Consider the following 21,985-nt stretch of genomic DNA (forward strand, 5'->3'; position numbering starts at 1 on the left):
ACATTTGTGTGATTCCTGTGGTTAGCGATAAGGCATTTGCGGGACTGCCCTTTAGAGTCCCCGGGAAAGGGACACTAAAGGTCCAACGAAAGACCCAACGTGAAACAGAGAAGGGCGAGTCCCTTCAAATTCTTAAGTCAGAGTGGTCTGCACGCATCAGGGCTGCTCGTGGAGGCAAAGATTCCCTGCTTTCTGCCACCTCTCTGTATTTCAAAATGAGAGATGAAATGTCAGTTGAAGATGGACAAATTTTCAAAGGAAAAAGAGAGTCGTAGTCCCAAAAGCTGCTAGCCAGGCGAACTGTTTAGGATGGTGCACAACGCACACCCGAAAGTTAATGGTTTTCTTAACAGAGCATGCGGCAAATGTCTTTATTGGCCTGGCATGGCAGGAGACACTACTTAAGAGTCATGTCAGTCGACCTGACACGAACAAAACCAGACCAAGGAAACCCTAATGAGCCACTGACGAAACACCAAGAAACATGCAACTGGAACGTTGCACACAATGACACTTTCTTACTTTTAGAACTGAGAAATTGCGTTGATGTTTTGTTTAAAATATTTTGTCTAAACACTGAAAATAACAACTGATATTTATTGTCCTATGAAAAACATATGTTAACAGCAACAACGGATGTCCGTGTGAAAAAAAAGTTTTCCATCCTTTGCTGCTCGCTGTTTTCAGTTTTTTTGAAAAATTGAGACGCTACCCGATTTTATACGCCGATCGCCGCGACCGGAGAAAATTCGCAAATTGTACCCGGTTTAGCGATTGCGATTTTCGCCGATCGCCGCGATCGGCGTATAAAATCGCTTATGTCTGGCATGTCAGATATCGGTGATTAAATTCGCCTAGCTATATAGTGTGCCTGTTCCCGCGATTTTTTACGCTTATCAGTGCGAATCGCCATGCAATATAAAAGTCAACCAATCAAGTTGGGCGATTTTATCACAACTTTTCAAAACGCCCCTCGACGGAGCCTGGGAACAAGATTGAAGTACCACATCGCCGCGATTAGCGAAAAATCGCCAAGTGTGTAAAAATAAACAAAATAAATAAATGACTTTATTTAAGTGTCGAAGTACTTAGCACTATTGTGTTTATTGCTAATATGCAATGAACGGCACCGTTTTGCTTGTTTTGGTGAATTGCAGTGAGGGATAACTATAACACAATTCCGCATCAATCGGTAGCGAAAATCACTTTCGATTTTCGCTGGCTATCAAATTTGGCGCGATCGGCGAATAAAATCGCCAGGTGTGTCACCGGCTTAAAGCTCTCCAATAACAACGAGCGAGAACGTAGCGGTCAAATGTGCAATGAACGGCACCGTTTTGTTTGTTTTGGTGAATTGCAGTGATGGATAACTATAACACAATTCCACATCAATCTGTGGCGAAAATTGCTTGTGATTTTCGCTGGCTATCAAATTCGCCGCGATCGGTGAATAAAATCGCCAGGTGTGTCACCGGGTTAAAGCTCTCCAATAACAACGAGCGAGAACGTAGCGGTCAAATATGGAATGAAATATGTTTTGATATTTAAAACTCCATTAGTATCCAAGCTGAGTTTTCAACTGAACATAGGACCACAATCTCATACCAGGAAGTTCCGGGAAACATAATCTCTAACAGTTTATGATCATTTCACACGCTCAGTACCATAATCTCTCTGACTTACAAGTACCTCATGAAATCAATGGCTAACTCAACAGAATTTGAAGTATTGACTGAAAGGATATTCAAAAGCAAAGGACTCTAAACTGCATAATGTATTGTAGAATTTTTTCAGCTTACTGGGTACCAACTTGGGAAATATTTCCTACAACATAAAAAATATGACAAAAACTCAAAGTCAGAGGCTAAAGAAAGTTGGAGAATTATTCAGTTTCAGTTATGCCTTGCACCTGATGCATGTCTCCCCTCTCCATGTATCAATAAGCATGCTGCGGCGGCACAGCCGTGTAACCACGCTGCAGGGAGCCAACTTGAGTTGAAGGCTGAACATTTTCGGTTGGTTGTTGAACTGACATAATCATTTGCATGAGTTACAGTTCGGGCCTTCCGACTGTTTCGTTTTCTTCACGATAAAATTCGAGGAGCTCTTTGGTTGGGTCTCTCTCTAACAACTTCTCCATACATTCCACAGCACTTGAGGCAGCATGTTTTCTTTTTTTCGCTCGATGTTTGACTGGGACAAAAAGCTTCTTGTCATCTGATGATCCTTTATCCATGCTTCCTTCACTCTCTCCTACACTTTCTGCTGGACTTCCTGCACCGGACCGTTTGTATACTTCTTCACTGCTGCCACTCGATGGTTCCACTGCTCGCTCGCGCTGACAAGAATCCCGAGTTTTAACAAGAGAAACAACATGGGGAACCACGATCCATAGTTCTTGTTTTCTTGGAAGTGGTCAACAACTGAAGCGGTCTTTATGGTGAGGGCCACTGTTTTGCATTCGCTTATCAGCTTCTTTAACTTGTTTCTCACTTGCTCTACGGTGAATTGAAGCTCTTGACCACGTGAATCCAAGCGTGCCTGTAAATCTTTCTGTAGCTTACTGTATACATCGTTGTTTTTGGAGTTTTTGGAGTTGTAAATAAAATCTTTTTTTTGTGGTAATCGCTGTTGCACACAATATCTACCATATCGGCAACTTCTTCTTCTTTCCATCATTATCATTATCATCATCATCATCATCATCATCATCATCATCATCATCATCATCATCATCATCATCATCATCATCATCATCAATCTTTATTTACCCTTGGATTTTAGAGTAGCTTAATGCAGCTAATATCTCCGAGTATTTTCCTACCCAACCATTAGAATATACGCACAAAGACCAGACCACAACACCGGGAACTACGTCCCCTATACTCTTTGCGGTGAACAGTGAGTGGGTTCTTTAATGACCCACAAAGTTATTTACAAACTCGGTTTGTGAGACGGGGCCTACGGTTTATCGGTTTTTATCCATGACGACTTTCTTCCAGCTTTCTTCCTTGCCCTACCGTTTCCCACCGAAGACTTTCTACTGATTGCCCATCCATCTTTGTTTGCCTCTTTGGTCACTGTGATCTGCATAGCCTGCCAGTGGAATACTGCTATCAATCGAAGTTTCTTCGTTGGATAATTCTTCGTGATCCTGATCTAAAACAGCGGAAAGGTCCTGCAGCTATTTTCCCCAAGCTACCATGTTTTTGAAAACACATTCATTGCGCATCGGCTCCGTGGAGCATAGTTCTACCCACGGGATCGAAAACACATTTATATAATTTATGAATTTAGTTCGGCACAGCAGAAGCACGACGTTTGAATCACTGCCGTGCCACAGCCATGTGGCACGGCAGAGTTTGTCGAACTTAATTGCTTTGCCGAACTTAATTTCAAAACTTTGATTCAGACGCCGTGCTTCTGCAATGCTCTTGCCGAATTTAATTATTGAATTAAGTTCGGAACGACAGAAGCACGACCTCTGAACTAGGCCTCACTTGTAATCGTGGTGGGCACTCCGCGAACTACTCTGGGGACAGCTTAGTCGTCCGTCCTCCTCCAACTCCTTCCCAACTCTCTCGCGCTCGGGTGGGCCTCATAACAATCCGAACAATCCGAGTAGGCCTGCGTCACTTACTGAATAATAAATCATTCTCTTTATTCACCAGGCTTAACATATTCCATCACATTGAGATGAGATTGCGCATATGGCACACATGACATTCCGATCCTAGCAGTATGCAGGATGTTTGTCCCATGAACCTAGTTTAAATAAATGGCCTTAGCTCCCACGAGTCTCATGTAGCTCAGTGGTAGAGCAACCGAACTAGTAATCGGGGGATCTTAGGTTCGACTCCTGACAGGAGCACTCGGATTTTTTTTCCGAGTATGCCTGTGTCACTTACTAAATAATATTATTTTCATTTATTCACCAGGCTTAACATATTCCATCATCACATTTATTCCAGCAGTCTATCATCATTTCAGTCATTTGCATCACAATGACATTTTTCCCTTGAGACGTGATCTCCTTGTCACCTGAAATATTATTGGAAATGGAAGGTGTTATTTTGGGGAGAGCAACATTAACAGGTGTCAACGTGTCTGAGACAGAACATTCCCCTTGGACCGTTCGCAAGATATTGATTTTAGTCTCTTTATTTCTTGTCTACTTTGTTGTGTTGGCAGCATATTCGGTTTATACACCATTTTTTCCAAGCGAGGTAAGCATCACATTCATTCGATCAAACATGGCCATTCATACTTGTAAGTATTAAACTAGCAGTAATCCCAGATCACAGGAGTGCGTTCGATACCTAACACAGCACAAATTTCGCTTTGGTGGTTTTTTCGTTTCAATTTGACTTGATTCGTTTAAATTTCTTAACATTTTTATAAATGCAGCTTTTCTTTATCGCGAAATTATCATCATGTTGACAGAATATTTGAAGTTTCCTTTCAAAGTAATAACCAAAGTTCTACTGCTTCTAACCCAGCCTGAATAAAAGCAAAGTTAGAGGGCGAACGAAAATCTTAAACATATTTACGCGCAAGAACATCAACTCTATTACTATTATATAATTTCAGAGGGCATTCACTAAAGGAATAAAAGACAGTACAGTAAGCGATCACGATATTTTCTGTGAATGCTGCCGGAATCGCGTCGGCGTTTATTTTTGTACAAAAGCCTTCGTTGTCACAAAAACCTTAAAACTTTGGCAGAACATCGCAAAATTTGTCAAAAGGATCTCTTTGCTTCTAAATTTTTAAAAGGAAAATAACAGGATTTTGTAAATAGCGAAGAAATAGTCACTTACGACAGTTAAAATTAATTGTGCAATTGCTTAACTGAGCGGGTTTCGCCCAAAGAAGACAAATTACACTCACCGTGGAGCTACTACAGGCATTATTTCTACCGTCGCCCACGTGTTTCTGTATTAAAGTCCTCATCATCTAGCTCAGGCGACTGAGAATTTGCTTCTTCGTTAGGTTTTCCATCGATTTTGTAGCTCAAAACAATTTCTTTTCAGATGATATGGCAGCGGTTCCAGTCAAACAAGCAAGAAAACGGCGCGAACATTTGAATGGCTTCCAGTTCTGATTGGCTGGCTACGTTATTTTTCTTCTTTCTTTTTGTCTCAATAAATTCTTCATTTTAACCGCAAAATACGCCGCAATGCCCGATAAAAAATATTATAATGTAATGTCATATAATGTAATGTTATTTCTCGCTTGATTACAACTCTCAGGACTTAAGCTTGTATTGTACTAAAATCATTTTTTTTATCGCTTTGCCTTTATCGATAAAAAAGGACCGTGTTCGTTTCAAAATTCAAGTTCAGAGGCTTTGTTTCAGTTTTCGACGAACAAGGACATACACGGAATCATTCGCGATGAACAATACGGTAGCAGTTTTATCTCTGAATATGAATATATGAAACATCATATATTTGAACTGCGGATGAAAGATTAAATAGCCTGAATTTTTATAGGCTTTCTTTTCGAAACTGCTTAAGTTGCGTACTAACTGCGAGGATCTTTCTTCTATTTAGTTTTATCTCTGTGAATAGATTCAACTTTATTGCACGTTAAATCATGGCGGCCATGTTGGTGTTTAGGAACAATAAGATTTTTCTCCGCTGGGAGTTAACTTATATTTTTATGAGAGGTTTCCATGATATAATTTTATGCTGGTACACGACACACATTTGGTTAACTGACTTCAAGGCTTAAATGTGCTAATATGATCTCAACATTCGAAATATTTATCGCTTCAAAGCAGCGGGATTTTCGCGCAGTGTATTAAAAATTACCTTTCTAGTAACTAGCAAACAGTAGTAGCAAGTTGAAATAAATAGCATACCGTGCTACGATAGCATTTTTGTCTCTGTGAATTCATGCATACGCATTTCGTTATCTGAGATAAAGGCTTTCAATACGCTAATTTTACAAGAAAACTAATTGCACTAAATAAACTGAATTTCTAGCAAGCCTTCTTCTAATGGTATATTCAATTGTTTTTCCTTACAGGTGAAAACATATTGTTATATGCATAAGATAAAAGTAGGATTCAGGAGACTCGATCCAGCGACGATAGAAGTGGCTTCCATTTCTCAGTATTGCTTGCTGTTTTGTATTCCAATAGTGACCTTGCCTTGGATTGGAAGCGAGGCTGGGGTTGACCTTCTTTTGATACAAACCTCAGAGGTTTTCATATGTAAATGCACTAGTTAGCATTAGAACAACATGATCTACATACGAAAAGCCGTAATATTGAGAGACCGTAGTTTTAAATGATGTATCAACTGCATATATTTTTCGTCAACCATCTCTAAAAAATACTTCAGTTTACTTAGGGAAACGAATGGCAAAGCAGCTCTCCTCTCGCATGTCCTGTCCTACTGGAATTCTTTGACAAGTATAAGACAGCTGGCGGCTTTAATGTTCGGCTCAACGTCTGGCACTCAGGCTCAGGGTAGCTGGTAGCTTGGGTCAAAATACGTACCCTGCAACTATTATTGATTGCCATTGATTGTTATCGATGATTAATTTTTTCCATTGATCACACCTGGTTTTTAAACGCCAAGTAATACGGGCGATATTTTCTTGCAACTTGTCGCGCAACAAATTCTGCGTTGCAAGTTAGGATTTGTTATCCGTATTACCACCTCCGCGTGCAAAAAAATTTTCATGTTGCAATAAGTAGAAGTTGCTTGGCTTCTACTTATCCCTTCCCTCTTTCCTTCCTTCCTTCCTTCCTTCCTTCCTTCCTTCCTTCCTTCCTTCCTTCCTTCCTTCCTTCCTTCCTTCCTTCCTTCCTTCCTTCCTTCCTTCCTTCCTTCCTTCCTTCCTTCCTTCCTTCCTTCCTGCTTGCCTGCCTTCCTTCATTCCCTTCTTCCTCAAGGTATAGATGTGCTTGCAATTATTGTTTGTTCATTTATTTGTTCTCTCACTCATTCATTTGCATAGCTAGATTTTACATGGTACATGGATAGCTAAATTATTATTTACTTAAACCCAAAGGCAAAAGACAAAGGTGTGTCTGACACTGTTGTGGGATTAATCTTTGGAACTTACCCATTTGTGGGATTTGCCTTTTCTCCAATTTGTGGAGCTCTCGTAAGTAAATTTGTGGCTTTATGATACAATTGTAGGCATAGCTAAGTATTAAGAGTGCATTTTAAATTTTTTGTGTTGTTGATTTTGTTATTGTTGCTTTTTTGGTTCCAACAGATTCGCTAAATTTTTTACATGTAGGCTTCAATTCATTTAAGGAACATTGCCGTGAGATCGTTTCGCTTTTTGTGCATTGTTTGGAGTAAAACACCATGACTTAATTTTCATTAGCAAAAACTGTCAAAATTACAGGCTAGTTTTCCGACACTTTCATCACAAAATCAGGAAGCATAAAGCAGCAGGTAAAACGTCCAGGCAAAGTTTAATCATGAAGGAATTTAAGGCCACGCACAAAACATTTGGCAAATCTGAGCTAAAATAGCAAAAACAAGCTATAAAGTATGACTTTGTGCTATAGGTCAGTTATGCTCCAAGTCCGTCATTCAATTGATGTTATTTTTAAAATTTTGAATTAGCAACTTGTTCCTTTTAATGGCAGGACCGTGTCAGTAGCTGGTAGAAGGAAGTTATTGTGGCCTGTAGCTACAGTAAAAATGACAAGTTTAATTGCTCAGAGATTTGAAAATGACTTAACGCGCCAGGAGAAAGACAGACCAACAACAAATCCATTTTGGTTTGCTAGCACTTTCCTAACAGTTCTCAAATTGGGTGGCCGAGCAATCAGCTTCAAGTGCTCATTCAAAAACTGATGTGCAAGCTAGAGTGTGCTTTGTAAACAAAAGATTAATAGATGCTTAGACGAAGTAAAAGACTACAAACAAGGCTATAAATTATTCTGTGGATAAGGGGGTTCGTTTCTAAAGAAAGTGTGGTGATTCAGCGGTGGGGGGTCACAAAGTGAATATTGGTTTTGTCAACAGAGTTGTGATAATTAATTTGGCCTTCATAAAGAGATTGAAGTGCTGATGTTTTGAACGTTAGCAATAACCCTTTGTCAGAGCGAATCCACTCTGTCAAAGGGTTAATGCTCAAATGGTCAGCACTTGAATCAGTCTTTACGATGGCCAAAGTAGCCTATCAATTCTGTTGATGAAACCAAACAAAAATTATTCAGACATTTTAAATTACTTTCCTTGCAGATCAGGCTTCAATCTAAGTTTAATGACCGTCCAGATAGAGCCATGTGTTATACGATCAATTAATTATTTTACAAGACAACTTTAAAAAAAAAAAAAAATTGGTCCCAGAGGCCTTTCCCTTTCTGTTGGCTAATAGTGAAAGAGAGAAAGGCAATCTGAGAATGAGATTTTCGACATGTTTACTATACACTGTAGGTTTAAATTGTTCTAACTACTGATAGTTCAATTACTTTTAATTGAATGGCTGAGAGCATAACCGACCTATGTCGACCTATCTTGAATTTTAAGCCGTTTTCGATTTTGTTCTGATTTATCTGATGTGACCTAAAATTTGATTTTAAAAAAAACATTGCCCTGTATTTTTTCCCGATTTGTACTTTGTTTCCGAGAAATAACGTATCAAAAACTGTTATTTTCGCAAGCTATATAACCCCTAATAGGCCAATTGGATAGCTGAACTATACGCGTTGAATCAGGTATAACCTTGTTGGTCAGTTTTTCAGACAGCAGTTTCTGTAGATAGCTTACCAGTACTGAAAAGATCTGTATTCTTTATGTGATCGACTGTGTAACTGATACTTTACTTTGAACCCATTTATCTTTTTGCAGATACCAAAATATGGTTCACGAATTGTGCTTTTAACAGGAATTTTTCTCCTTGGAGGATCCCTTATCTTGTTTGGGTGAGTTCTAATTGAAAGGGTCACATCTATCTAAAGATCTATCTAACTACCAATCTCCCCACCCACCCACCAACCTACTTGTAAACCAGAGTTGTTGTTGTTGTTTCCAAAATATGGCGACAGATGCTTTCTTCTTGCTACCAGCGAAAGACAAGTAGCAGCCAAATATTTGTCCAAAAACTTTGTTTTCAGTGATTGTTTATTAAGTTAGGGAGGTATTTCATTGTAAATGGTATTTATCTGTTTCTCTGTCCATCTATCCATATGCCTATTTATTTTTGGCAATTGATGGTTCAGCTATTTTCATTCACTTGAGTTTAGCTGTTTTAATTGTTGTAAGGTGCACTAGAACAATTTTATAATATAAAAAGTCTACCTTACAAACTTTCTTTTTATTATTTTGGTCATGAGAGTAGGAGTCAGTGTATTCATGCATTTTAGCAAGAACGTCTCCAGAACAATATTATTGGCCTTAAATAAGCGCCATGATCAACCAAACTTCAAACTATTTTTGAGTATAAATATGGTATTTATCTGACTGTCTGCATGTCCATCTATCCATCTGTTTGTTTATTTTATTATATATTGTTTTTCAGATTTTGCGGCAAGATTTCAGACAAAACTGTGTTTGTAGTTTTCTGCTTTCTGTTAAGAACAACCTCTGCCATTGGAGGCGCAGCTTCAGAAACTTCAGCTATGTCCATAGTAATAGAGCAGTTTCCAAATAACGTGGCAGCAGTCACAGTATGTACTTTTCACTCATTATTCAGCTTGACCAGAGTTTCTTGGTTGTATATAACATGCTCAGTTTCCCCTACACATTTTTATTAACAGATAAAGGGGCCATTTATATAATTATTGTCTCACTTCGGCCAAGAAATTGGATAGATGAGTTGTTGTTATGAAAGTTATTTTGTGACGGTTGTTATTTGAACTTGAATCAATTCACAAAGTTCTTCATAGGAATTAATAATTCAGCTGACCATAGGGCCTTGAGTTTTTCCTTTCGTTATTTAAGCAATTGTTCTTTATCAAATTTACATTTAAATCGGTCATTTTTCCTTTTCTTTGCTCTAGTGTAACCGCCGGAGAGAGCGAAATAAAAGTTGTTCAGGGGTTTCGACAAAACGCTGACCCCCGGGTCAGCTGACCCCCTACTGACCCCCTAACTGACCCCCTCAAAAATTCTCAGGGAAAAACAAAAAAATGTTAAATTAAAGTTATAAACCAACCTGAAATTTTCCAAGACAATGAAATGGAACACAAATCATGAGGAACGGATACACCTGTTTCTCAGCATATAAAACCAACGTTCCGATGCACTCAGTTCTCTTTGTGACCAAAATAGTTTGAAAGGGCTTCATAATATCATCATGAAGTTGACAACCATTCAAGTAGCCAAAATCGCCGCTAGACAGAAGATTTTTGAATTGCAAACAAAGAATCAAGCGTCTGTTCGAAACAAAATCCCAGTTCCACTAGGAAACTTTTAAAAAAAACTTCAGTAAGCTTCAAAAGCTGATGATCGAAACTGATGTTCGAGAGTAAATTTTCTGACAGGAGCGAATTGTTTTCGTTTCTTAATTGCATTACAAGGAGGGCAGGCGAACTGTGGCAGTCGGACAAATGTACAACAAGGTCAAACAATCCGTCGTTACAGCTGTAACACACGATCTCAGGAAAATGCGTCGGGTAATTTTGTGAGGTTTTTTGTCATAAACCATTTCTAATACGACAAAACAGTGATTAAACAAGCTAAAGATGACCTATGTAAGATTAGAACGGAAGCAAATTTAGGACGAAATTTTCAAAAATAAATAAATCAATCAAAATAAACCACTCACCCGACATCGCCAGCGAGGGAATCCGTCAGCGCGGGAATAGCGAACTGGAATCTATTTCTGCTGTATTTTACCGTGGGAATTGTTTCCAGATGTTGTTTCGTGACAACAGTCAACAGTCAAACGTTAAATTGAGTGGTAACTCACTCGACATTTGCGCTGTTTCGTCTTGCAGGTTAACTTTAGAACTTTAATTTAAGATTTTTTGTTTTTCCCTGAGATTTTTTGAGGGGGTCAGTTAGGGGGTCAGTTGGGGGTCAGTAGGGGGTCAGCTGACCCGGGGGTCAGCGTTTTGTCGAAACCCGTTGTTCAGCGCTGTAGAATCAACAGACCTACGGGCTCAGGACGACGTTGTCTGCTTCAGTTAAGATATGCTTGAGTTGAACAACGCCTGCGACCGTTCGGTTTTTTGAGCAGGGCTTTGAATTTACGACGAGTTCAACTTTTTGTCTGCTGTGGAAATGAAACATGGAGGAGAAGTGGCCAATCTACAAACTAAACGGGAGTAAGTGGAACACTTGGAAATTTTAAATGAAACATTTACTTATGGCGAGAGGAATGTGGGGTTTGGTAGATGGTTCAGAGGTCCTTGCAGACGATGCGACGGCAGCGGCGCAGGCATTTATCCGATCGAAGTTACTGAAGCGAAGTATTACGTTGCCTTTATTGATGATTACACTCGGTGCTGAACTGTATACTTTATGAACACAAGTCAGAAGTGTTTGATAAATTTAAAGAATTTGAAGCCACAGCTACCAACGAACGGACTATGGTAGAGAGTATTTGTCTACTGAATTCCAGAACTGTCTGAAGGAGAAAGGAATTAGACATGGGTTGAGACATTACCACACTCACTCCAACCGAATGGTGTAGCAGAAAGAATGAATCGGACTTTGGTCGAGTCAGCACGCTCGATGATCGCGCATGCAGGATTATCAAACATCTTTTGGGTCGAAGCTATCTCCACAGCTGCTTATGTGACAAAGCGACGACTACGCCCTATCCTTACGAGCGGTAGTATGGAAAGAAACTAGATGTGAGCCACTTACGAGTATTTGGAAGTATGGCTATGCCTTTGCTACTTTGACCACCACACACATTTCATAATTTGTACTGTATTTATTTTATCTTGTAATCATCTGTTGTAATACTTTTTTTTTCTATGTTAACCCTTTCCCGCCCAAGAGTGCCATATGGCACAAGACATAATTATGAGCTCCGTATCTGGTCAATTTGTGTGAAATTTGCAAAAACAAAAGATCTTGGAAAGATCTACAAATTGAAGGCATAAAATCATGCCCCCCTCCTATACGAGACTTGATTTACCACCCCTCAAACTTTTGGAATTTTTTTCTTTGTACGTTAAGGGTCCAGTTGATATATTACAACAAGCAATGCACTGAGAGCTGTATATTAAGCTATAGTTTAGGGGGATACCCAATATGTACAACAAACAGGAAAATGTTTAATGTTTTTCTTCTTTCGTTTTGGACTCACTCTAATATGTGACCTCCTCCATTTCTGTTGGTGTGATTTATAGCACACCCCAGAAAGTACCTTTCAAATGGTATATCACATGTGGTCTCCCAGTTCATAGTTATGGATTTAGAAAAATTTGGCATTTCCCTCGGGCGGGAAAGGGTTAATGTTGTGTAGATAGTGTGAAATAAATGGACCATTGACCATTGTCAAAGGGATATAGTCTTTTTGATGAGATTAACCGAAAGCTGTATTTCCGAAGAGATGTTGAGTTTACTGAGAACAATTTCGGTCAGAGGCAAGCAATGACAACAGAATCAGACCAAAAGGGCGAGGAATGGAAGAAGAAGGAGGAGGAGGAGGAGAAGGAGAAGGAGAAGGAGAAGAAAAAGAAGAAGAAGAAGACATGCCGTAAGAACCTCGAAGGTCTGAAAGAACACGAAAAGCACCTGTCGGATATGTTTACCATGAATAAGCAGACGCTTCAACTCACCACGTGCACCATGTCGTTTATCATCTAAGCGAGGTTAATGATCCCATAACTACAGAAGAAGCAATGTCAATTGACCACGCTACAGAGTGAAACGTCGCGACATATTCAAAGTACAATATTCGCTGAATGAAAACAAGACGTGGAAGTTGGTTGCCTTACCCCCAGGTAAGAAAGCTATTGAATGTAAATGTGTGTTTCAACTGAAACACGTTGGGGACAGGTACACGCCTAGTGGCCAAGGGTTACGCTCTGAAATATGGCGCTGAATATGATGAAACGTTTTCGCCTGTGGTTTGTTTTTCTTCAGAGAAAAACATTTCGGTGGTGGAAAAATTCAAGGACAGCCTGAAGTTGCAGTTTTAAGATGAAGGATATAGGAGAGCTGTATATTACTATGTCGGAGTCAGTATCGTTTGTGATAAGAAAACAGGAACGTCAACATTTGTCAAGGGCGGTACATTAAAAAAGTGCTCAAGAATTTTGGGCAAACAGAAACGAAACCGGTGTCTACACCTGCTGATTTGAACGTCAAGTTTCAAAAGGAAGATGGTGTCAGCAGACCCGTCAATGCCATCTCGTACCAGTACATTGTTGGGAGCCTACTTTATGCTGCAATAGCAACTCGTCCAGACAGTGCCCAACCTATGGGAGTTGTGTCGAAGTTCTCTGCAAATCCTACACAAATCATTTCCTACAGCAAAAAGATCCTCAGATGTCTGAAAAGAGCTGAACATATATACGTTCGTTCGATGTACAAAAAATGGGCTGATGGAGAACTGACTGGTTAATCAGATGCAGATTGGGTGGTTGATACGGATGACCGTCATTCCACTTAAGGAAACTTGTTTTCTTTGGCGAGAGAAGCAGTCAGCTGGCTGAGCAAGAAACAGGCTACGTTTGCGCTGTCAACAGCAGAGGCGGAGTATGTAGCCCTCAGTGCGGCCACCCAAGACGCAATCTGGCTTTGAAGGTTACTCGTAGATGTAGAGAACTTCAAATGGGACCAACCATCATTCATGAAGACAACCAAGGAGCTATTGCAATGGCAACGAATCCTGTGAGACATGCTAGGGCCAAGCACATCGACATACGCTACCACTTCGTCCTCGAAGGAGGGCAGAATGGAGCGATCGTTATGAAATAAATTGCAGCTAATGAGATGATTGCAGACATTCTAATGAAGCTTTTGCTTCAGCATTGCTTCGAGAAACTTTTCACTGAACTGGGAATGAAAACTGTGAAATAGGTAACGTCAAAAGTGGGAGAGTTGTTGTCATAAAAGTTATTTTTGACGATTGTTACTTGAACTGTTATAAATTCATTAATTCAGCAAATCACTGGTCCTAGAGTTTTTCCTTTTATTATTTAAGCCATTGTTTTTCTTACAAATTTGGTTAAATTTAACTCTTTTTTCCCTTTCTGATTAGGGTGCGTCAGAGATCTTCTCCGGTATTGGGTACACTCTTGGTCCAGCATTAGGCGGAGTTCTCTACACGGTATGTACACTGTTTTGGCTTAATATTCAGTCGTAAAATTTATTGTCTGATCACGTTAGGACCTTTTCCAAATAACTTATCCATGCCCGAGAGTTTTAAGAACTGCGAGTTGCTAAGTCTTTGGTGGAGGGGGGGGGGGGGGGGGGGTTGAAAAATTGTTCAATTCATGCTGTCTTTAATAAAAGTCAGTGGCAGTTGCACAGGTTTCTTGCTAATTGTCTTAAAAGAGCTGCCTTAGAAATTTTATGAGTAGGTTCAAAATATCCAAAAACAAATGTCACTCATTTTTTTTTTAGGAAATAGATGTATCCGTAAAAGGGTTATAATACAAGTACATTCCAAAAGTAATTAATGATGACCATGATGATGATGATGATGATGATGATGATGATGATGATGATGATGATGATGATGATGATGATAAACATTTTTAAAGTGTCAACATGAGGTAGCATTGCTATTGATTGTGGACCCTGGTTAGGAAGGGCAGATTTTAAATTTGAAACAGAAAATGACTATATAAAAAAATATATAATAACTAAATGAAAATTCAAAGAAATATTGTCATAAACCATGTAAGCAGCTGCTGTTAATCAACATTATTGTTACTTTGGGATCCCTACAGCGATATATGGACTTAAAATATTGTCAATTTCTAACAGCAAAAATGAAATATCTGTCATCAGGCTGGTGGCTTCAAACTTCCATTCTTTGTTATCGGTTCTTCTCTGATGACTACCCTGCCAGTTATATCGATTCTTTTAAAGGACAAAGGTTTGTACAAAGAAATTATTATTTTCAGTGTCATTTGTCCCACATTTTAAGACTTTGCTTTTATTCCCTCAAACCCCTCATAGTTTATATGTGGGAGAAGGCAATACCGTGGGAGTGGGCTGTCTAGCAGTTGGAGAATGCATTCAAATATTGTTTGGGTGCATGATAATCGGAAACTGAGTGCTGATTAATATTCTGATTGATTGGAATCAGGTTATGTTGAAAACCTTGAGATTGACGTTTCCGCAGACTGATCAATCCGATAAAGTTGGTACCAATTTACTCTGCAGCAAGTTCAGTATCAGACTGTGCAAAAAATGTATTTGTGGTCAGATAAACACATTTAATGGGCTTGTTTGTAGGGCAAGATGTATGTAATAGTTTTCCAAAGAAAGAGTCGGGAGTTCTTTAATTAATTAATTAATTAATTAGTTAATTAAAATGTGTTTCAATCCTGAGTGTTTATGTGTAACTTGATTGCTGTCTTATCGTTCATAATTAGATAGTAAAAGTAACAAAGACTCAGCAGATGAAGAATCAACATCCATTTTCAAAGCCTTACGTATTCCTGCCATATTCCGCGAACTACTCTGGGGACAGCTTAGTCGTCCGTCCTCCTCCAACTCCTTCCCAACTCTCTCGCGCTCGGGTGGGCCTCATAACAATCCGAACAATCCGAGTAGGCCTGCGTCACTTACTGAATAATAAATCATTCTCTTTATTCACCAGGCTTAACATATTCCATCACATTGAGATGAGATTGCGCATATGGCACACATGACATTCCGATCCTAGCAGTATGCAGGATGTTTGTCCCATGAACCTAGTTTAAATAAATGGCCTTAGCTCCCACGAGTCTCATGTAGCTCAGTGGTAGAGCAACCGAACTAGTAATCGGGGGATCTTAGGTTCGACTCCTGACAGGAGCACTCGGATTTTTTTTCCGAGTATGCCTGTGTCACTTACTAAATAATATTATTTTCATTTATTCACCAGGCTTAACATATTCCATCATCACATTTATTCCAGCAGTCTATCATCATTTCAGTCATTTGCATCACAATGACATTTTTCCCTTGAGACGTGATCTCCTTGTCACCTGAAATATTATTGGAAATGGAAGGTGTTATTTTGGGGAGAGCAACATTAACAGGTGTCAACGTGTCCGAGACAGAACATTCCCCTTGGACCGTTCGCAAGATATTGATTTTAGTCTCTTTATTTCTTGTCTACTTTGTTGTGTTGGCAGCATATTCGGTTTATACACCATTTTTTCCAAGCGAGGTAAGCATCACATTCATTCGATCAAACATGGCCATTCATACTTGTAAGTATTAAACTAGCAGTAATCCCAGATTACAGGAGTGCGTTCGATACCTAACACAGCACAAATTTCGCTTTGGTGGTTTTTTCGTTTCAATTTGACTTGATTCGTTTAAATTTCTTAACATTTTTATAAATGCAGCTTTTCTTTATCGCGAAATTATCATCATGTTGACAGAATATTTGAAGTTTCCTTTCAAAGTAATAACCAAAGTTCTACTGCTTCTAACCCAGCCTGAATAAAAGCAAAGTTAGAGGGCGAACGAAAATCTTAAACATATTTACGCGCAAGAACATCAACTCTATTACTATTATATAATTTCAGAGGGCATTCACTAAAGGAATAAAAGACAGTACAGTAAGCGATCACGATATTTTCTGTGAATGCTGCCGGAATCGCGTCGGCGTTTATTTTTGTACAAAAGCCTTCGTTGTCACAAAAACCTTAAAACTTTGGCAGAACATCGCAAAATTTGTCAAAAGGATCTCTTTGCTTCTAAATTTTTAAAAGGAAAATAACAGGATTTTGTAAACAGCGAAGAAATAGTCACTTACGACAGTTAAAATTAATTGTGTAATTGCTTAACTGAGCGGGTTTCGCCCAAAGAAGACAAATTACACTCACCTCGCCTCCGGCCGTGGAGCTACTACAGGCATTATTTCTACCGTCGCCCAAGTGTTTCTGTATTAAAGTCCTCATCATCTAGCTTAGGCGACTGAGAATTTGCTTCTTCGTTAGGTTTTCCATCGATTTTGTAGCTCAAAACAATTTCTTTTCAGATGATATGGCAGCGCTTCCAGTCAAACAAGCAAGAAAACGGCGCGAACAGTTGAATGGCTTCCAGTTCTGATTGGCTGGCTACGTTATTTTTCTTCTTTCTTATTGGCTAAATTCTTCATTTTAGCCGCAAAATACGCCGCAATGCCCGATAAAAAATATTATAATGTAATGTCATATAATGTAATGTTATTTCTCGCTTGATTACAACTCTCAGGACTTAAGCTTGTATTGTACTAAAATCATTTTTTTTATCGCTTTGCCTTTATCGATTAAAAAGGACTGAGTTCGTTTCAAAATTCAAGTTCAGAGGCTTTGTTTCAGTTTTTGACGAACAAGGACATACACGGAATCATTCGCGATGAACAATGCGGTAGCAGTTTTATCTCTGAATATGAAGATATGAAACATCATATAATGGAACTGCGGATGAAAAATTAAATAGAAGAAAGTTAGTATACAGTTAGTATGCAATTTAAGCAGTTGCGAAAAGAAAGCCATAAAAAAATTCAGGCTGAATTTTTTTAGGCTTTCTTTTCGAAACTGCTAAGTTGCGTACTAACTGCGAGGATCTTTCTTCTATTTAGTTTTATCTCTGTGAATAGATTCAACTTGATTGCACGTTAAATCATGGCGGCCATGTTGGTGTTTAGGAACAATAAGATTTTTCTCCGCTGGGAGTTAACTTCCATTTTTATGTGAGGTTTCCATGATATAATTTTACGCTGGTACACGACACACATTTGGTAAACTGACTTCAAGGCTTAAATGTGCTAATATGATCTCAACATTCGAAATATTTATCGCTTCAAAGCAGCAGGATTTTCGCGCAGTGTATTAAAAATTACCTTTCTAGTAACTAGCAAACAGTAGTAGCAAGTTGAAATAAATAGCATACCGTGCTACGATAGCATTTTTGTCTCTGTGAATTCATGCACATGCATTTCGTTATCTGAGATAAAGGCTTTCAATATGCTAATTTTACAAGAAAACTAATTGCACTAAATTAACTGATTTTCTAGCAAGCCTTCTTCTAATTGTATATACAATTGCTTTTCCTTACAGGTGAAAACATATTGTTATATGCATAAGATAAAAGTAGGATTCAGGTGACTCGATCCAGCGACGATAGAAGTGGCTTCCATTTCTCAGTATTGCTTGCTGTTTTGTATTCCATTCCATTTTCCCATTTTACAGTTGTGTGCTTAGTGACCTGGCCTTGGATTGGAAGCGAGGCTGGGTTGACCTTCTTTTGATACAAACCTCAGAGGTTTTCATATGTAAATGCACTAGTTAGCATTAGAACAACATGATCTACATACAAAAAGCCGCAATATTGAGAGGCCGTAGGTTTAAATGATGTATCAACTGCATATATTTTTCGTCAACCATCTCTAAAAATACTTCAGTTTACTTAGGGAAACGAATGGCAAAGCAACTCTCCTCTCCCATGTCCTCTCCTACTGGAATTCTTTGACAAGTATAAGACAGCTAGCAGCTTTAATGTTCGGCTCAACGTCTGGCACTCAGGCTCAGAGTAGCTGATAGCTTGGGTCAAGATACGTACCCTGCAACTATTATTGATTGCTATTGATTGTTATCGATGGTTAATTTCTTCCATTGATCACACCGAGTTTTTAAACGCCAAGTAATACGGGTGATATTTTCTTGCAACTTGTCGCGCAACAAATTCTGCGTTGCAAGTTAAGATTTGTTACCCGTATTACCACCTCCGCGTGCAAAAAATTTTTCATGTTGCAATAAGCAAAAGTTGCTTGGCTTCTACTTATCCCTTCCCTCTTTCCTTCCTTCCTTCCTTCCTTCCTTCCTTCCTTCCTTCCTTCCTTCCTTCCTTCCTTCCTTCCTTCCTTCCTTCCTTCCTTCCTTCCTTCCTTCCTTCCTTCCTGCTTGCCTGCCTTCCTTCATTCCCTTCTTCCTCAAGGTATAGATGTGCTTGCAATTATTGTTTGTTCATTTATTTGTTCTCTCACTCATTCATTTGCATAGCTAGATTTACATGGTACATGGAAAGCTAATTTATTATTTACTTAAACCCAAAGGCAAAAGACAAAGGTGTGTCTGACACTGTTGTGGGATTATTCTTTGGAACTTACCCATTTGTGGGATTTGTCTTTTCTCCAATTTGTGGAGCTCTCGTAAGTAAATTTGTGGCTTTATGATACAATTGTAGGCATAGCTAAGTATTAAGAGTGTATTTTAAATTTTTTGTGTTGTTGATTTTGTTATTGTTGCTGTTTTGGTTCCGGCAGATTCGCTCAATTTTTTACATGTAGTCTTCAATTCATTTAAGGAACATTGCCGTGAGATCGTTTGGCTTTTTGTGCATTGTTTGGAATAAAACACCATGACTTAATTTTCATTAGCACAAACTGTCAGGATCACAGGCTAGTTTTTCACTTTTATCACAAAATCAAGAAGCATAAAGCAGCAGGTAAAACATCCAGGCAAAGTTTACTCATGAAGGAATTTAAGGCCACGTGCAAAACATTTGGCAAATCTGAGCTAAAATAGCAAAAACAAGCTATAAAGTATGACTTTGTGCTATAGGTCAGTTATGCTCCAAGTCCTTAATTCAATTGATATTATTTTTAAATTTTGAATTAGCAACTTGTTCCTTTTAATGGCAGGACCGTGTCAGTAGCTGGTAGAAGGAAGTTATTGTGGCCTGTAGCTACAGTAAAAATGACAAGTTTAATTGCTCAGAGATTTGAAAATGACTTAACGCGTCAGGAGAAAGACAGACCAACAACAAATCCATTTTGGTTTGTTAACACTTTCTTAACAGTTCTCAAATTGGGTGGCCGAGCAATCAGCTTCAAGTGCTCATTCAAAAACTGATGTGCAAGCTTGTAAACAAAAGATTAATAGATGCTTATACGAAGTAAAAGACTACAAACAAGACTATAAATTATTCTGTGGATAAGGGGGTTCGTTTCTAAAGAAAGTGTGGTGATTCGGCGGTGGGGAGTCAAAACGAATGTTGGTTTTGTCAACAAAGTTGTCATAATTAAGGTAATTTGGCCTTCATAAAGAGATTGAAGTGCTGATGTTTTAAGCGTTAGCAATAACCCTTTGTCAGAGCGAATCCACTCTGTCAAAGGGTTAATGCTCAAATCGTCAGCACTTGAATCAGTCTTTACGATGGCCTAAGTAGCTTATCAGTTCTGTTGATGAAACCAAACAAAAATTATTCAGACATTTTAAATTACTTTCCTTGCAGATCAGGCTTCAATCTAAGTTTAATGACCGTCCAGATAGAGCCATGTGTTATACGATCAATTAATTATTTTACAAGACAACTTAAAAAAAAAAAAAAAAAAAAAATTGGTCCCAGAGGCCTTTCCCTTTCTGTTGGCTAATAGTGAGAGAGAGAAAGGCAATCTGAGAATGAGATTTTCGGCATGTTTACTATACACTGCAGGTTTAAATTGTTCTAACTACTGATAATTCAATTACTTTTAATTGAATGGCTGAGAGCATAACCGACCTATGTCGACCTATCTTGAATTTTAAGCCGTCTTCGATTTTGTTCTGATTTATCTGATGTGACCTAAAATTTGATTTTAAAAAAAACATTGCCCTGTATTTTTTCCCGATTTGTACTTTGTTTCCGAGAAATAACGCATCAAAAACTGTTATTGTCGCAAGCTATATAACCCCTAATAGGGCAATTGGATAGCTGAACTATACACGTTGAATCAGGTATAACCTTGTTGGTCAGTTTTTCAGACAGCCGTTTCTGTATGTGATCGACTGTGTACTGATACTTTACTTTGAACCCATTTATCTTTTTGCAGATACCAAAATATGGTTCACGAATTGTGCTTTTAACAGGAATTTTTCTCCTCGGAGGATCCCTTATCTTGTTTGGGTGAGTTCTAATTGAAAGGGTCACATCTATCTAAAGATCTATCTAACTACCAATCTCCCCACCCACCAACCTACTTGTAAACCATAGTTGTTGTTTCCAAAATATGGCGACAGATGCTTTCTTCTTGCTACCAACGAAAGACAGGTAGCAGCCAAATATTTTTCCAAAAACTTTGTTTTCAGTGATCGTTAATTAAGTTAGGGAGGTATTTCATTATCAATGGTATTTATCTGTTTCTCTGTCCATCTATCGATATGCCTATTTAATTTTTGGCAATATAATTTACGGCTCAGCTATTTTCATTTACTTGAGTTTAGAGGTTTTAATTGTTGTAAGGTGCACTAGAACAATTTTATAATATAGGAAGTCTACCTTACAAACTTTCTTTTTATTATTTTGGTCGTGAGAGTAGGAGTCAGTGTATTCATGCATTTTAGCAAGAACGTCTCCATAACAATATTGTTGGCCTTAAATAAGCGCCATGATCAACCAAACTTCAAACTATTTTTGAGTATAAATATGGTATTTATCTGACTGTCTGCATGTCCATCTATCCATCTGTTTGTTTATTTTATTATATATTGTTTTTCAGATTTTGCGGCAAGATTTCAGACAAAACTGTGTTTGTAGTTTTTTGCTTTCTGTTGAGAACAACCTCAGCCATTGGAGGCGCAGCTTCAGAAACTTCAGCTATGTCCATAACAATAGAGCAGTTTCCAAATAACGTGGCAGCAGTCACAGTATGTACTTTTCACTCATTATTCAGCTTGACCAGAGTTTCTTCAGTGGTTGTATATAACATGCTCAGTTTCCCTACACATTTTTATTAACAGATAAAGGGGCCATTTATATAATTATTGTCTCACTTCGGCCAAGAAATTGGATAGATGAGTTGTTGTTATGAAAGTTATTTTGTGACGGTTGTTATTTGAACTTGAATCAATTCACAAAGTTCTTCATAGGAATTAATAATTCAGCTGGTCATAGGGCCTTGAGTTTTTCCTTTT

At 38.5% G+C, this 21,985-nt stretch overlaps 2 protein-coding genes across 3 annotated transcripts in view; both read left to right on the forward strand.

The window, feature by feature from the left end:
• The first annotated feature begins 4,057 nt into the window (after positions 1-4,057).
• Positions 4,058-15,945, forward strand: LOC146486913 (MFS-type transporter SLC18B1-like). The gene is made up of 7 exons (XM_085090538.1): positions 4,058-4,226; positions 7,027-7,122; positions 8,829-8,902; positions 9,499-9,646; positions 14,143-14,211; positions 14,898-14,985; positions 15,488-15,945. The coding sequence occupies exons 1-7, from the start codon at positions 4,059-4,061 to the stop codon at positions 15,688-15,690; spliced, it is 846 nt and encodes a 281-aa protein (XP_084946664.1). The 5' UTR covers position 4,058; the 3' UTR covers positions 15,691-15,945.
• A 36-nt stretch (positions 15,946-15,981) lies between these two features.
• The window catches only part of LOC146486914 (MFS-type transporter SLC18B1-like), a 34,331-nt gene continuing 28,327 nt past the window's right edge, over positions 15,982-21,985 (forward strand). For both annotated transcript variants that reach the window (XM_085090516.1, XM_085090525.1), the window contains exons 1-4: positions 15,982-16,269; positions 19,147-19,242; positions 20,905-20,978; positions 21,571-21,718. In XM_085090516.1, the coding sequence (XP_084946642.1) occupies positions 16,102-16,269; positions 19,147-19,242; positions 20,905-20,978; positions 21,571-21,718 (486 nt within the window). In that variant the 5' untranslated portion in view covers positions 15,982-16,101. The remainder of the gene's footprint in view (positions 16,270-19,146; positions 19,243-20,904; positions 20,979-21,570; positions 21,719-21,985) is intronic.

The sequence above is a fragment of the Pavona decussata genome, unplaced genomic scaffold (genome assembly GCF_977016875.1).
Source record: "Pavona decussata unplaced genomic scaffold, jaPavDecu1.1 SCAFFOLD_19, whole genome shotgun sequence".
Lineage (NCBI taxonomy): Eukaryota > Metazoa > Cnidaria > Anthozoa > Scleractinia > Agariciidae > Pavona > Pavona decussata.

Bases quoted from the DNA above. Each gene is read 5' to 3' on its own strand.
- LOC146486913 (XM_085090538.1), top strand. From the start codon at position 4,059: ATGGAAGGTGTTATTTTGGGGAGAGCAACATTAACAGGTGTCAACGTG. The intron at 9,647-14,142 runs GTATGTACTTTT...CTTTCTGATTAG, and splicing joins ATAACGTGGCAGCAGTCACA to GGTGCGTCAGAGATCTTCTC. The intron at 14,986-15,487 runs GTTTGTACAAAG...GTTCATAATTAG, and splicing joins GATTCTTTTAAAGGACAAAG to ATAGTAAAAGTAACAAAGAC.